At 33.2% G+C, this 15018-nt stretch overlaps 1 protein-coding gene across 4 annotated transcripts in view; it reads left to right on the top strand.

Annotated features, from left to right (window-relative positions):
- Positions 1–15018, top strand: part of TLL1 (tolloid like 1) — a 192197-nt gene that overhangs the window by 84901 nt on the left and 92278 nt on the right. For all 4 annotated transcript variants that reach the window (XM_014851443.3, XM_044767001.2, XM_070505031.1 and 1 more), the window contains 5 exons: positions 1234–1344; positions 4410–4490; positions 6011–6163; positions 6704–6821; positions 12228–12406. In XM_014851443.3, the coding sequence (XP_014706929.2) occupies positions 1234–1344; positions 4410–4490; positions 6011–6163; positions 6704–6821; positions 12228–12406 (642 nt within the window). The remainder of the gene's footprint in view (positions 1–1233; positions 1345–4409; positions 4491–6010; positions 6164–6703; positions 6822–12227; positions 12407–15018) is intronic.

Genomic DNA, 15018 nt, shown 5'->3' on the forward strand with positions numbered 1-15018 from the left:
TGGAAGTTTAAATTTCATAAATTAACTAATTTTATTAACTTGTTCTTTAGAGGTTAAATTCTTAAGATTTGAATCCAGTAAAAGTGATTTGAAAAGCATGAATTTTGTCACTTCCTACATTTTTAACGTATTTTCCTCCTCTCTTTTTTTGGTTTTGCAGAAGAAATATCTGAAGGCAATTTTAAAAAAGAAAGTTTGTAAACCTGTATCAAGACACAAATATCCCAGAATTTTCAAGGGATTTCTCAATGTTTTACTGTCTCATGATTATTTATTCTCTCTCTTAAGTGTGCTGTGTTTCCTAAACTTTTCATATTTTGACATCTGACAGTACTAAGGGATTGATTTAGACTAGTTTTGGACTCAAATAAACAATGAGGCCATCTTTTGGTTATGCTAATGTATATTTCCAACCTTAAAAGAGAAATTCACATACTGGTTATGAATAAATTCTCCCAGTTTTTCACAGTGGTTTATAGAGCTTTGACTTATTAAGTAGCATAAAAGGCTGGGTATAAAAGGTAGAGTCAGAGTGTTTCCAGGATTTAGGGTAATGATTTTGAAGCCCCTGAAAATATGAACAATGCCTTATTTGTCATTAGAGATCAAAGACCTAGCACCTAGTCATTGCCTAAATAAAGATTGACTTAAGTATTACTTTTGGTGGTTATGTATACATTTTATAGAGACTCAGAGGCAATATCATCTTCAGAGAAAGTGCATTATAATTGTATAAAAATGTGTTGAAGAAGTGCCTGTAACAGCACAATATTCTTTTGTCCGAATTGCATCTTCTTTTACAAAGTTATTATAGCACATGGCTTAGTTGCTACTTCCTCTCCTACTGTCAGTGGAGACCTGCTACTGGTCACAAGCATCCACCGTACATGCAGAAGTTCTTGGCAGATTTTCACTTATTTACAAATAGCCATGATTGCTGTATCCTCCTTCCTTAGAACCCCCCATAAATCGGTGACCATTTCATTCAAAGAAACGACTGCCCCCCTCGCCTCAGACATCAAAGTAAAGAAATGTGGGTCATACCCTTTCCAGGTGGCTCATATGATACTGTAACATGCCCCACATACTCAGTTACAATTACTTTCTGAAATATCTGTCTGTATCTATATGGACCACATTTCCATATTTTTAACAATATTTTTCTAATTAGCTTTGTTTGCATTGATTTTGCTCTTAAATATTTTGCATTTTAATTGAAGCTTTCTCTTTTAGCTGTGTTTTGGGGTGATATTGCCTTAGATGAAGAAGACTTAAATATCTTTCAAATTGATAGGACAATTGACCTTACACAGAACCCCTTTGGAAAACTTGGACATACCACAGGTACAGTTGGTTATTTGATTCAATTTGTGTTCATTTTGGAGAAAACATACTCTTGAAATGCTGGAAGTATTCTTTGGATCATTTTTAGTGTCCCGCTGATCAACTTTGATTTCCTGGACACAAATAAGCCTATTTTGAAATTTAGAATTTGTTCACAGTTTTCATTTTATTAATTAATTTATTTAACAAACATGTTGGAGTGTTTACCATGTACCAGGCCTCTGTGTGTGTACACATACATCCATAAATGTGTATAAAACAACATTTTGAAATTAATTGCTGACAACATGGCACTTTATGTTAGGTAGGTTAGTATGCACTTTGTAAGAATAAGGACATTTTTCTATATAATCAAAATACCATTATCACGTCTAAGAAATTTATATAAGATAATAAAATGTAAGGAATTTGCCTACAATAATAACACACATTACTTAAAAAATAGTATGCTTTGGCCTTTGTTATATGTAGTGACAGTGTTTTCTGAAACAGACACCAAATATGGGAAGAAAAGTTTGCTTTGCAATATAATCAGAGCTAGTACATTCCTGTAGGAGACATTAGTTGACAGACTCTCCATTTACTCCCTCACACTTAACACTGATACAGAGACAATGTATTTTGGACAAGCAAGCAATGATAGAGCTTGGCAAAATCCTGGATTTATCATGTGACTTTTTCAGTTTTATTAAAATTTTCCTTAGCTTCAAGCTTTATTCACATCATTTGTTTAATCCATCATCCCCCCCCATTGTTTTGAGGACACTCATTTTCTGTAATCTAAAATTTTTTAGTAGTAGTAAATTTTAGCGTTTCATTTATGGTTATGCTCTGAAATAGTAATAGTTGGAAGAAAAAATGCCATTATTTTAGATAAATAGCATAAAACAGATTATACTGTCAATCGTAAAAAACATTCTAAATATATATATGAAAAGTACACACGTTCCAAAGTAATTTGTACTGTTTAGTTAATTTCAGACAATGTAAAAGTATCCTTTATTTTATTGTTTTCTTACTCTATCTTTTCCTTTTCATGTTAGCTTGTGCCAGATTGACTACGTTTCTCATTTCCTTATTTTAAAATATATATTCTTTCCCAGAAATATTTCTGTAGTTTTCATATTTTCATTTTGTTTTTAGAATGTGTGAAATAACTAGTTACCTTAAGAGTTTTTTTCTATTTGAATGGACTTCCTACACAGAGTTTTGTTTCAGTTACTATAAAAATTATTCAAAATTCCTAAATATCACATTATTGAAAACATTAGTCTTTGATAGTCTTGAAACATTGTTTGTTTCAATTCTATAATTACTCCTATCACTATAATTACCTTCATATTAACTAAAACGTTTCTTTTTTCTCATAATTAGCCTCCTTGTAAATTATTTATATGTATTTCAGCCCTATCTAAAATGAAATATAATTGTTACATAATGGTTATTTCAAACACATAAAACCCATTCTTTAAAAACGTGTCTTGTAACTGCTTAGGAATGAATACATTTACGTGTTACCTCATCTTTCTAAAATGTTCAATGAAAAAAATTTCAAAAATTTTTCTCAAGGGGCACAGCAAAAATGTGACCATGTAATGCAAATAATTAAGCAGATTATTAGTCAGTGAACAAGCACTCTAACTTATTTGCCTTATAAGGACTTAATTGATTTTTCCTATAAGAGGCTTTTATGGTAATAATGTTTATTATTGTTTTTGTTTTTTATTAGCTTCAATCTAGATAATTAAGTTTCAGTTTTAATTTCAAAGGGAAAAAAAGTTATTGGAAGGAAATAGTACGAAGTTCAAGAAGAGTTTGTTGTGTTCATGGCTTTCTAGTCCTCTTTCATTGTTTTAGCCCAGAGACACTTATGAACTGCAGACATGCTTAGTCGTACAAACTCATCTGCACTTGTTCAGATGTCGTTAGTGGCTATATAGGTTGTTTACTCAAGATACCTCTTTATTATTTGTCTATTAAACATTCAAGAGAAGGGAAAATAGGGAGAACATTTTATTAAAGCCCTGAAGTGAGAATCAGAGGACGTGAATTTTTGTCAAGTGCTCTGCTTTCTCACTTATGGCAGGAATCTACCTTTTCTAGTCTTCGTTGATAAAATTGCAAGAAGACATATTTTCTTATCCCAACCCTCTCCTCTACCTTTTGAGCTATAAAATTCTTTTCATCTATTTTTACAAATTTTGCAAAGTATGTAGTGTAAGTGTGTTTTGCAGCTGAACATTCTTTTGGATTCTTACCTTGTGACTTTTTTCTGTGTTATTGGGTTTTATAAGTTATAGAAACTAATTTTCAAAATTTATTTGAATATATTATGAAATATGAAATGCTTTTAGAAATATTTCAAAATTGATCAGAGCTTTGGAGCAAAATTCTCACTATGCTTTTGCTTTTCTAATGTTTTTATTACCATTTGCTGATTTGGTGTCTGAAAATATTCAGTTTGCATTGGGGAAATAGCTGGAATGCAATCAACAGGGCAGGACAACTTGCTGTCATCCTACATAACACCATATGGTGTCAAGGTCACAGTGAAGAAAAATGTTTCAAATTATCAATGGATGACTCAATTGCCGTAATGTCCAAATAAAGTCATTTAGATTGCTCTCTGGATCTCCCACACCCCCTTATTTTTAGTTAACGAAATTTGTTGTAGAATTTCTTTTTTTTAAAGATTTTATTTTTTTCCTTTTTCTCCCTAAAGCCCCCTGGTACATAGTTGTATATTCTTAGTTGTGGCATGTGGGACACTGCCTCAGCGTGGCTCGATGAGCAGTGCCGTGTCCGCCCCCAGGATTCGAACCGATGAAACACTGGGCCGCCTGCAGTGGAGTGTGCGAACTTAACCAGTAGGCCACGGGGCCGGCCCCTGTTGTAGAATTTTTATCCTCTTCAAAAAATTCATGGATATTCGTGATTCTAACACACTAAGACCATATAAAAGGAGATGTCCAAAGAGAAATGAATTTAGCCTATTATTATTGTTTATTTACAAGAACTTTACAATACAGTGAGTTTAACTTAACTATTTTCTTTTATTCTTTAAGGTGGACTTGGAGACCATGGTATGTCAAAGAAACGAGGGGCCCTCTACCAACTTATAGACAGGATAAGAAGAATTGGCTCTGGTATATCAATGTTTAAAGTTGCAGACGCTTGACTTGATGTACAGTAAATATTATACTCATAGCAGTTCAGTTTGCCATTATGATGCAAAGTATGTAAAGGATGTACACTGAGAAAGAATCTTTTATTCATTTTCATTTTGTTAGCTGGTATTGTATTAAGTTTTTTAGAACTTAATTTGGGACAATTGAAATGTTTCTTTAACTTATTTTCAACTTCTCCTTATAAAAATGTATCATTTGTTTATTTTATTGTTGATATTTATTTCCAGTAAATTTGGTGTTACTCTCAGGTGCTTTTATCAGGCATGGAACTACATCAATTTTAATCAAATCAAAAAATATCATGGCTATTTGTTTTGAAATAAGATCCACTTAAAGCAAACTAACAAACTGATACGTTGGATTAAAAAATAGTTTAAAATGTTTTTGACTCTTCCAAAAATATGTAGAGAAAAGCATTCAGAAAAACCGCCTCTGGTTTCATAATTAGTTAATATTTATAGTATTGAATTTATTCACCACTATTTGTAGACTTTAGAGTTTTTTTGTTAATTCTTCTCTTCCAAGTTTATATCCTAACATTTCTTAAATTAATAGATTATTAATTAAATATTTGAAAGCATATACTTTCAAGGAATAATTTCCCCAGCAAAGGTGCTTTGTTCTAGGACATTAAAAAGATAGACATGCTAGGGACATGAGACTAGGGGCATACATTCAATATTTGTTGTGTCTGAGGTATATTCTAGTGGTTGGATATTTGTATCAACAGTGATAGGTGAATAAGAAAGAATAGTCATGCAAGTTTAGGAAAATCAAAATTAGTAACAAAAATATTATGAAAGACCACTAAGAAAATTAATGACTACAGACTCAAAAGTCGCCCCAGAATAGACTGCATTTTATGTTGGCTTGCTCACTTTGTTTACTGATCTCTAAATCATGCTGTCTGCCTGGGTGTGAATCCAGAACTGGAATGGAGATAGCCCATTGTCCCAGAAGGCTGAGACCGTATCTGTTTTAACCTTATTTTGTTTTGCTCTCTCTACAATGTAATAGTTATAACTTTAGGCCATACTATAGAATATCAATCCTGATTTAAAGGATTAGGAATTTAGCAGGAGTGAGAAGAGTTTTGAATATCATGAGACTTTGTAAACAACTTCTATTTTATCATCTGGTGTGGATTGGTAGTGATCTAGTAGATTAGAATACATAAAATAATTTTTCTGTGGCCTACATGTCTGCCTGACTTAATATTCGCTGTAAGCTCTTGTATGGAAATTGATCAAAATTTGCTCATAGAGTGTTAAGAAATAATATTTTGATGTGAAATACTTAAATATTTTAATGTTTTTTCAAGTATGTAACATAAGTGAAGTTGTTCTTTAGTGCATTTTGACTTCAGGCATATTTATACAAATATGTAAATAAGACATTTTAACTTTTGTCCTTTAAGAGGTAAATGATTCCCTGACCGAGGACTTCTGTTTCACAGAATGTTTTAAATGTCACTGCAGGCTTGGAGCAAAACAACACAGTTAAGGGAAAAGTACCTCTAAAATTCTCAGGGCAAAATGAGAAAAATCGAGTTCCCAGAGCTGCTACATCAAGAACTGAAAGAATATGGCCTGGAGGCGTTATTCCTTATGTTATAGGAGGCAACTTCACTGGTAAGATATTCCCAGAATATCTATTCTGATACATAATAATTGCCATAGAATTATCTTACATGATACATCATATCATACAGTGTATATTTTTATAGAATATTAATATATAGAACAGCATTCTATCAAACTTGAGAAATACTCCACTCACCTCCGTTGTTACTTTAGAATGTCTTTGCAATTGAAAAATATTTTTAATCTTCAGTTCTAAGAGTCTACAATACTATTCTGGTGTTTAGACTGAATTTCAAATGTGCCCATTAAATCTGGAACCTGATTTCTGTTCAACTGACGGGAAGAATGTAAGTCCCGTTTATAGAGCCTTGTACCCACATATTTGTAGAGATAGTGAGCTTGAACCTTGTGATTATAAGCTGAGTGTCTATTCTTAACAATGACACATTTGTGGTGCTCTCGGCTAGTATTCTTTGGTTGATGATAGTGATGGCATCTGAACTGCCCCGCTGGACTTGGGATGGAGGAGCCAGCCTTCAGCACTCCTCCCCAGGGCAGACTGTTATTAACGTCATGCCATTTTTCCAGGCAGCCAGCGAGCCATGTTCAAGCAGGCCATGAGGCACTGGGAAAAGCACACATGTGTGACTTTCATTGAAAGAAGTGATGAAGAGAGTTACATTGTATTCACGTATAGGCCTTGTGGGTAAGTAGAACCAGGGAATGACTTAAGTTTGGAAGAGTAAAAAAATCCGTAAGTAAGATTCATTTATTGCTTAGTATTTTGCCCATGAGAAGATGTGAATTTTACATAAGAAAATATTATATTTTCACTAAATATAGTCTTTGATCACAGATTTTTGTGCATTTACCCCAAGTGTATTCCTCCACGACCTCAGCTACTTTTCCTTGTATTCTAAGTATAACAGTGGCATTGCCAACATCCCACTCACCTGGGTTAGAAACTTCAGTATCACTGTCTAGAAATCCTGTTGTGTTGCCTCTGAAATCTATGCAGTAAGTTTCTCTTGATATTCACTTTGTCTTTTGGCTTCCATCTCTATCCTATGTCATTGCCTTGGTCCATTCATGTCTTTGTCATCTCACACTTGGTCTATTCCAATTGCTCTCCTGTCTTTCCTCACCAATTCACTGCTGTTAGAATTCTCTTCAAAAACTACTGGTCAGAGCAAGTTACCACACTTTTTGAGGTTTTTCAGTGTTTCCTCCTATAGTGGTGTTTTCTAGATTTGCTTCTTACAGGATGATAAAAAATATTCTTTCTAAAACAACCTTTACGTAAGTTGTGAAATTGCTGTTAGATTTCAGTAGGTATTTCTACAGCAATCTGCTGATGAACATGATTAATATTGAACCAATTGAAAGGAATATAGAGTACAGTGTCTTCTAAACTTATTTAAAAAGTGGATATCCATCTTGCCCTTTTAAAAGTGAAGAATTTACATCAGTATCCCAGAACACATTTTGGGCAATGCTAGCCTGAGTATCAAATCCAAATTCTTTCATATAACATTTAAGGAATGCCATGAACTTACCACAACTTCCATCCGTAGTTTCTTCTGCCACCAAATCTCTCCGCAAATCCCATAATCTAGCCAAGTTACAGTAATAGCAGTCCACCAAGCAATGCTGGAGACCATAAGAGACTTTTTACTGTGAAAGTTTTCAAACGTCTCTTCCCTGTCTCTCTAGTTAATTGGAACTTATATTTAAATACGTTATTAAATTCAGCTTGAACTTTTGTTTCTTTGCTAAGAATACTTAAAAGGTGTGCTGTCTGCTTTACCTTGCATCACATCAGGAAGTACGTGTGTCTGGACCCACCACTTTAGTGATGCTACGAATGATCAGTGCATTCAGGTGGTGGTAGCCATGTCTATCCATTGTAATAGTCCCATAGTTGCAAAATAGTGAGTTTCCAGTGCTGTTCTTGTATTTCTCCTACATTTATTAGGTAAAATTCTTCTATAAAGAAGCATTTTCTCTCATCAGCTATAGCTATTTGAATACCCTGTAGTATAGTTCATAAAGGGGAGTAAAAATAAATGCTTAATTCCTTTGGAGGAAATTGTTCTTGCCCTAATGACATGTATTTTTTGGGGGAAAATTTATATATTTGAATAGGTATTGGAGGGAGGGATTAAGTCATCTGGCTTTGTTCTACCATATTTTCCTACAACACTTAATTTAAAAAGTAATGGGTTTTATCAAAAAGTCAAGAAATAACAAGTGTTGTTGAGGATGTGGATAAAAGGGAGCTTTTGTACACTGTTGGAGGGAATGTAAATTGGTGCAGCCACTATGGAAACAGTATGGGCGTTCCTGAAAAGATTAAAATAGAACTGCTATATGTTCTAGCAATTCCGCTATAGGGTATTTATCTGAAGGAAATGAAAACACTAACTTGAAAAGATATATTCACCCTCATGTTCAATGCAGCATTATTTACAACAGGCAAGACGTGAGAGCAACCTAATTGTCCATTGATGAATAAAGGGATAAAGAAATGTACTATAAGTGAAATGAAATATTGAATGAAGTGAAATGAAATATTATTGAATATTCATACAATGAAATATTATTCAGCCATAACAAAGAAGGAAATCTTGCCATTTGCGACAACATGGATGCACCTTACTTGAGGGTGTTATGCTAAGTGAAATAAGTCTGACAGAGAAAGACAAATACCGTATGATCTCACTTAAGTGTGGAATCTTAAAAAAACCAAACTCATAGATACAGAGAACAGCTTGGTGGCTGCCAGAGGCAGGGGTGGTCGGTGGAGGAAATGTGTGAAGGTGGTCAAAAGGTACAAACTTCTAGTTATAAAATAAGTCATGAAGATGTAATGTACGGCATGGTGACTGTAGTTAATGATACTGTATTGTGTATTTGAAAGTTGCTAAGAGAATAGAGTTTAAAATTTCTCATCATAAGAAAAAAAATTTTGTAACTATGTGGTGATAGATGTTAGCTAGACTCATTGTGGTGATCATTTTGCAATATACACAAATAGCAAATCATTATTTTGTACACCTAAAACTAATGTAATGTTATATGTTAATTTTATTTCAATAAAAAGTAATTTAAAAAGTAATGGTTTCTAATTTGGGCCCTATCTGAGTGACATTAGGAAAAATTATACATTATTACCTTTCTATAGTTTTTGGATATTGCCCGAATTTTTTAGTTATGACTTACTCAAGTAATATTTCCTTCTAAATCACTCTAATTTAAAGTTGATAAGTTTGGGTTACATTTGAAATGCCTCCTGGTTCTTTATATCTGTTTAATATTTAAAAGGTCTGAATCTAAACTGCCCTTCCTTCCTTCTAGTTGTCTACAAGGAATGGATATAGCTCAGCTTACATATTTCTAAATACATAATGTATTCAAATCAATACTTCTTTCCTCTTTCCCACCCTTCAATTTTGTAAAAACAAATATGTCCAAAGTACTGATCACTTGTTATGTTATTGCTCAATTTCTGTTTGTAGCAAATTCATATTTATACTCATTTTCTTTTATTAATTTGGCTCTTGTTAAAGTTTTCCATTTTGCTAGTTTTATTCTGCCAAACTTGGAGGATATTAGAAACTAAGATAATACGTAGACATGTTTAAATGACGGTTTTGTACTCTGTGCATATTGCCCCTGTCATTCCACTTCTGAGTGCATATATTTAGTTATTTATTCATCTGATCATCTAGAATTCTTCTGTCTCTAGATCTGTAGTATGTCAGAGATCAAACCACCACATTTTTCTTCTTTCACAAGACCATTGTAAAAGTCAATGTGAAATGTATTTTTGCTTTATACAAAAATATTTTTGAATTATGAAACCCCATTTTAGTTATTGGAAGTTTCTATGGGTGAAATTATGCTTAAAAAGGTGTTTTAGATTAAATAAATTGACCATATTCCTTGACTGTCTCCCAGAGTTTGATTTGCAAAGACTTTCTTCTCTGAATATAACCAGCAAGAATGACTCAGTTTGGGTAATTCAGTTGCTGTATAATCATCAGATAGTTCAGTTTCATTACTATTGCTTCGTGGTAGCAAACGATTCAGTTTAAATTTCTCAAATTTGCAAATTTTGTGTTTTTCCACATCTAATACTTTACTATTTGCATATCTAGTAAATAGTTGTCTTTGTATGGATTAACTATCTATGTATGGGTTAAAACATGCTATTTAAAAAAAAATCTACCTGGAGGCAAAAGCACAATTCCCTGATTTCTTCCCTTCCAGTTACCTCTCTCTTCTTTTCTATTATTGATTTATTAAGCTTAATTAACTGTTATAATAGATTCATAAGTAATAAACTGAATACTTCTAACTGGCATGGTATAGGTTAAAATGCTTAGGCATTTAAAGCCTACAAAAATACTTAGAATGACAAATATTTTTATTTGTTGACAATCAAAAGGATAATCAAATGTACTTTGAAAATTGAAATTGCTTTTAATCATTTGGGAAATTAATTTTTGGCAATTTTCTCTTTTAATTTAGTAAATTAGAAAAGGTGTTGGTGTCTGGTGCACCGTGATTCCCAACTATTTGAGACCCATTATTTACTGCCCTTTGTGGCCATCTATTGCGGATGGTCCTATAGATAAGCTATTTTACTGTAAAACTTAATTACTGAAGTTGTAGATATAATTTTATTTATAATTGTAATTGTAGTTACTATACTATTATACCATTTAAAAGGTATTTTAAGTGAATATCCCCATGTGCCCACCCTTGCACGTGTGTGTGCATTTTCTTATGCATGCTCACACACATCCATGTATGCACACATGCAAAATGAATACATGGAACTTCTATATTGTGGGTAGAAAACATCAATTAATATCTATAAATATCAGTAAATTGAGGAAAATCTGCAGAAAGATACTCTGCATATTTCATATTCTGTTGGTCCAAGAGATTCTTTCAGAAGGTGAAATAGAATATCACACTTAAATATTAGCCCAACCATTCGATGCAATCCTATAAATCTCATAATTCCACCAGTTGTCAATTTTTCTTCACTAGTTAACCATTAACGCTAGATAATTCACCTTTTGAAACTAATTTTCCTGAATTGACTTCTTCTTTTAGAAGTTTTCTTCTTAAAAAAAAAAAATTCCCATGAGCAGGAAAAGTAATTTCTTTTTTGATTAACCAACATCTTTCTTAAATAAATTTAATTCTGCTTTTTCTCAAAGAGGAAAAATAAACTTTGTTTTTATATTGAATACTGAAATAGTGGATTATTGCCAGATAACCATATTGATAAAGTAATTACCTAAATAATTTACATGGACTGTGAGGATAAAAAATTATATTAGAAATAAATGTGAGTTATGTGGTATATATACACAATGGAATACAGTTAGCTATAAAGATGATGAAATGTTGCCATTTGCGACATTGATGGACCTTGAGGGTATTATGCTAAATGAAATGTCAGACAGAGAAAGTCAAATACTGTATGATTTCACTCATAAGTAGAAGATAAAAACAACAGCAGCAGCAACAAACAAACACGTAGATACAGAGATTAGATTGGTGGTTACCAGAGGGGAGGCAGAGAGGGAGGAGGGCAAAATGGGTGACGGGGCACATGTGTATGGCGATGGAGGGTAATTAGTCTTTGAGTGGTGAACATGATATACTCTACACAGAAATTGAAATATAATGATGTACACTTGAAATCTGTATAATGTTATAAACCAATGTTGCCTCAATAAAAAAAATGTGAGTTGATGTCTTGAGTTTAACTGTATGTATTATAGCACATTATTCATCATAAGTATTTCATTTTCTGATTTATCTTCTGCATACTTCTAAAAATGATTTAAGGCATATCTTCTAATATATGAATTAGTACAAAAGCACTTTAACTGATTATTTGAAGACTTTTATTGTACATAAATTTACCAGGACACTAGAAATTAGCCGTATTTGTTAACGAAAGGCTGCTCTGCTTCTGAATGTGTTGGACTTTATAGTTCATCATGATTCTTTACAAAAGTTTCACCATATTGTAATTCATCCAGCATCACCCTGTTCATCACCATCTCCACTTTCTACTTTATTCCAGATGCTGCTCCTATGTAGGTCGGCGGGGAAATGGACCTCAGGCGATCTCTATTGGCAAGAACTGTGATAAATTTGGAATTGTTGTTCATGAATTGGGCCATGTGATAGGCTTTTGGCATGAACACACACGACCAGATCGAGATAACCATGTAACCATAATAAGAGAAAACATCCAACCAGGTGAGAGGCTTCAGGATGTGTTGGATTTAAGGTTGACTGAATATCTTTTAATTATAATTATGCTATTTAGCATTTAACTTACAAAAAGTGAACTGATTTTTTTGATATTATAGATCAACAGTTTGCTTGATTAAAAAATACCCATGATGATATTATATTTTTCATTTTTCCTACATAGTGAATGATCTTAATATTTTTTAGGCTTGCTTTTTTTCCTTAAGATTCAGCTGTTTTTGTATAAAAACTTCTGTGCTTTCTAAGAATGGGTGTAGGCTATTGAATCATAGATTAATATTATTAAATATTTCTTTTTTAAGAGCATTTTCTATACCTAGTTCTATAATTTATGTTGTAGGGATTTAGAAAGGGTTCAGCATTTGCCATGAAACATGCTGCTACAGTAGGAATCTATGTTATACCAGGGACAATTTCTGGAGAAAATTCCAGAGAAGTGTCATTTTCAGGATAGTCTACATAGTTTCTTTGACTATTAAACCTGACTACCCTAAAGACAAATTCTTAAGAATTTTTTCAGTGGTTGAAATATAATATACAATTAAAATTTAATTTCCCTTGACAGTTGATGTGCGATAATAGCCTCACTTTATAGCTTTTTATTTTAACTTTCATAAATTCACACAGATCAGTACATTTCAATTTCCAAAAGAAAAATCTCATTGGTTGGAATTGTCGTACAATGTAGTGTGTATTTCAAGAATATACAAAGGAAAGTGTGTCCTTATTTCTTTATTCATGACCAGTTTTAAGTTACAAACATTGAATTCCTTAGAATTTCCTGTAATTAATGGCGTTGATGTATTTATTTGCTCATCCTATATTTGTTATCAATTATTTATTGAGGCGCTATTAGACACTGGAGATACTGTCATGAAAATTGCAAAGCTTAATGTAGAGTATGTCCGTATATGCAGATGATTGCACGTGAGTGAGAAAAGCAACAGTAGTCATTTCTTGAGAATACCATTAGTCCAAGCAAGATGTGACAAAATGCGCCTTGGTGAGTTGAGGGAGATGTTACAAAGGAACTGAAATTTAGAAGTAAAGTAGAAGCGTTCTAAGAGCACAGAAGAGTGATGGAATTTCTAAGCTGAAAAAAACATCATGATCAAAGCTACAATTATGGAAAATTGAACCTTTTTTATTTGCCCATTATGGCTACCTTGTAAATTACAAGTGAGATTAGTTGGCACTTACCTCGGGAGGTTAGATCATAGAGATCTTCTATATGAAGCTAGGAAATTTAGATTTTATCTTCTAACTACTGGGGAATAATTGAAGGATTGAAAGCGGAGCAAGTTCAGATTTTAAAAAAAGAAGAATTTGTTCAGCTGTAGGGATCACTAACTGGAAATGGGGAGGTGGGGGTGGGGAGGATGGACCTGAAGTCAGGAAAACATATTAGAAGCTGAAATAAGTAGTTTATGAGATGACTAAGTCTTCAGGGTGGTGAAGATCAAGAGGAAAAAGAGGGAATAATCTTTCAAAAATATTTTAAGAGGAACATGATTATGTGAGGGAAAATCTTCAACGTTTTGTTTTTAGGCAGCAGGATGAATGGTGGCACCATCCATGGAAATAAGAAATATGGATAAAGCAATATATTTTTGAGAGGGAGAAAGACAAATAACGATTTCATTTAGCATATCCTTGAGTTTGAGAATCCTTTGGATGATCCGAGTGGAGATGTTTAGTAGAGAAAGGAAAGGTGAGTCTAGACTTTAGAATATGTCTGGAAACAAAAATTTGATAGTGGATTTGACTGTCTAGGGAAATGCTGGAGGGAGAAGAAAGTAAGATTGAAGATAGAAAGTCAGGAACACCAATATTTATGCAACATTTTGCAGCAAATCCCCCAAAAGACTAAGAAAGTTTGGTCTAGGAAGTAGGTTAAAAATCACTGAATGGGATGTCCCAGGGAAGAGACCTTTGCTAGAATGATGAAGTAAGTAGTCCTTCCTTATCCCGGGTTTATCTTTCCGTGGTTTCAGCTACCCTCGGTCAACCATGTTCTAAAACTATTGAATGGAAAATTCCAGAAATAATCCGTAAATTTTAAACTGTGTGCCCTTTTGAGTAGCATGATGATGTCTCACACTGTCCCACTCCCTTTTGCCAGGGAGGTAAATCATCCTTTTGTCCAGCGTATCCACACTGTGTACACTACCCACCGTTAGTCACTCAGTAGCCTTCTGACTATTGTAGCATCACAGTGCTTGTGTTCAAATAACCCTTTTATTACTTAATGATGGCCTTAAAGCCCCTAGAGTAGTGATGCTGCCAATTTGGATATGCCAAAGAGAAGCCATAAAGTGCTTCCTTCAAGTGAAAAGGTAAAAGTTCTTGACTTAATAAGGAAAGAAAAAAAATTGTATGTTGAGGTTGCTAAAAGCCACATTAACTTATTCATATATTGTTATAATTGTTGTATTTCATTATTAGTTGTCATTCTTAGTCTCTTACTGTGCTTAATTTATAAATTCAACTTTATCATAGATATGTACATATAGGGGAGAAAATACTATATATAGGGTTCAGTACCATCCATGGTTTCAGGCATCTGCTGGGAGTCTTGGACCATATCCCCCAGGGAT

The sequence above is a fragment of the Equus asinus genome, chromosome 3 (genome assembly GCF_041296235.1).
Source record: "Equus asinus isolate D_3611 breed Donkey chromosome 3, EquAss-T2T_v2, whole genome shotgun sequence".
Lineage (NCBI taxonomy): Eukaryota > Metazoa > Chordata > Mammalia > Perissodactyla > Equidae > Equus > Equus asinus.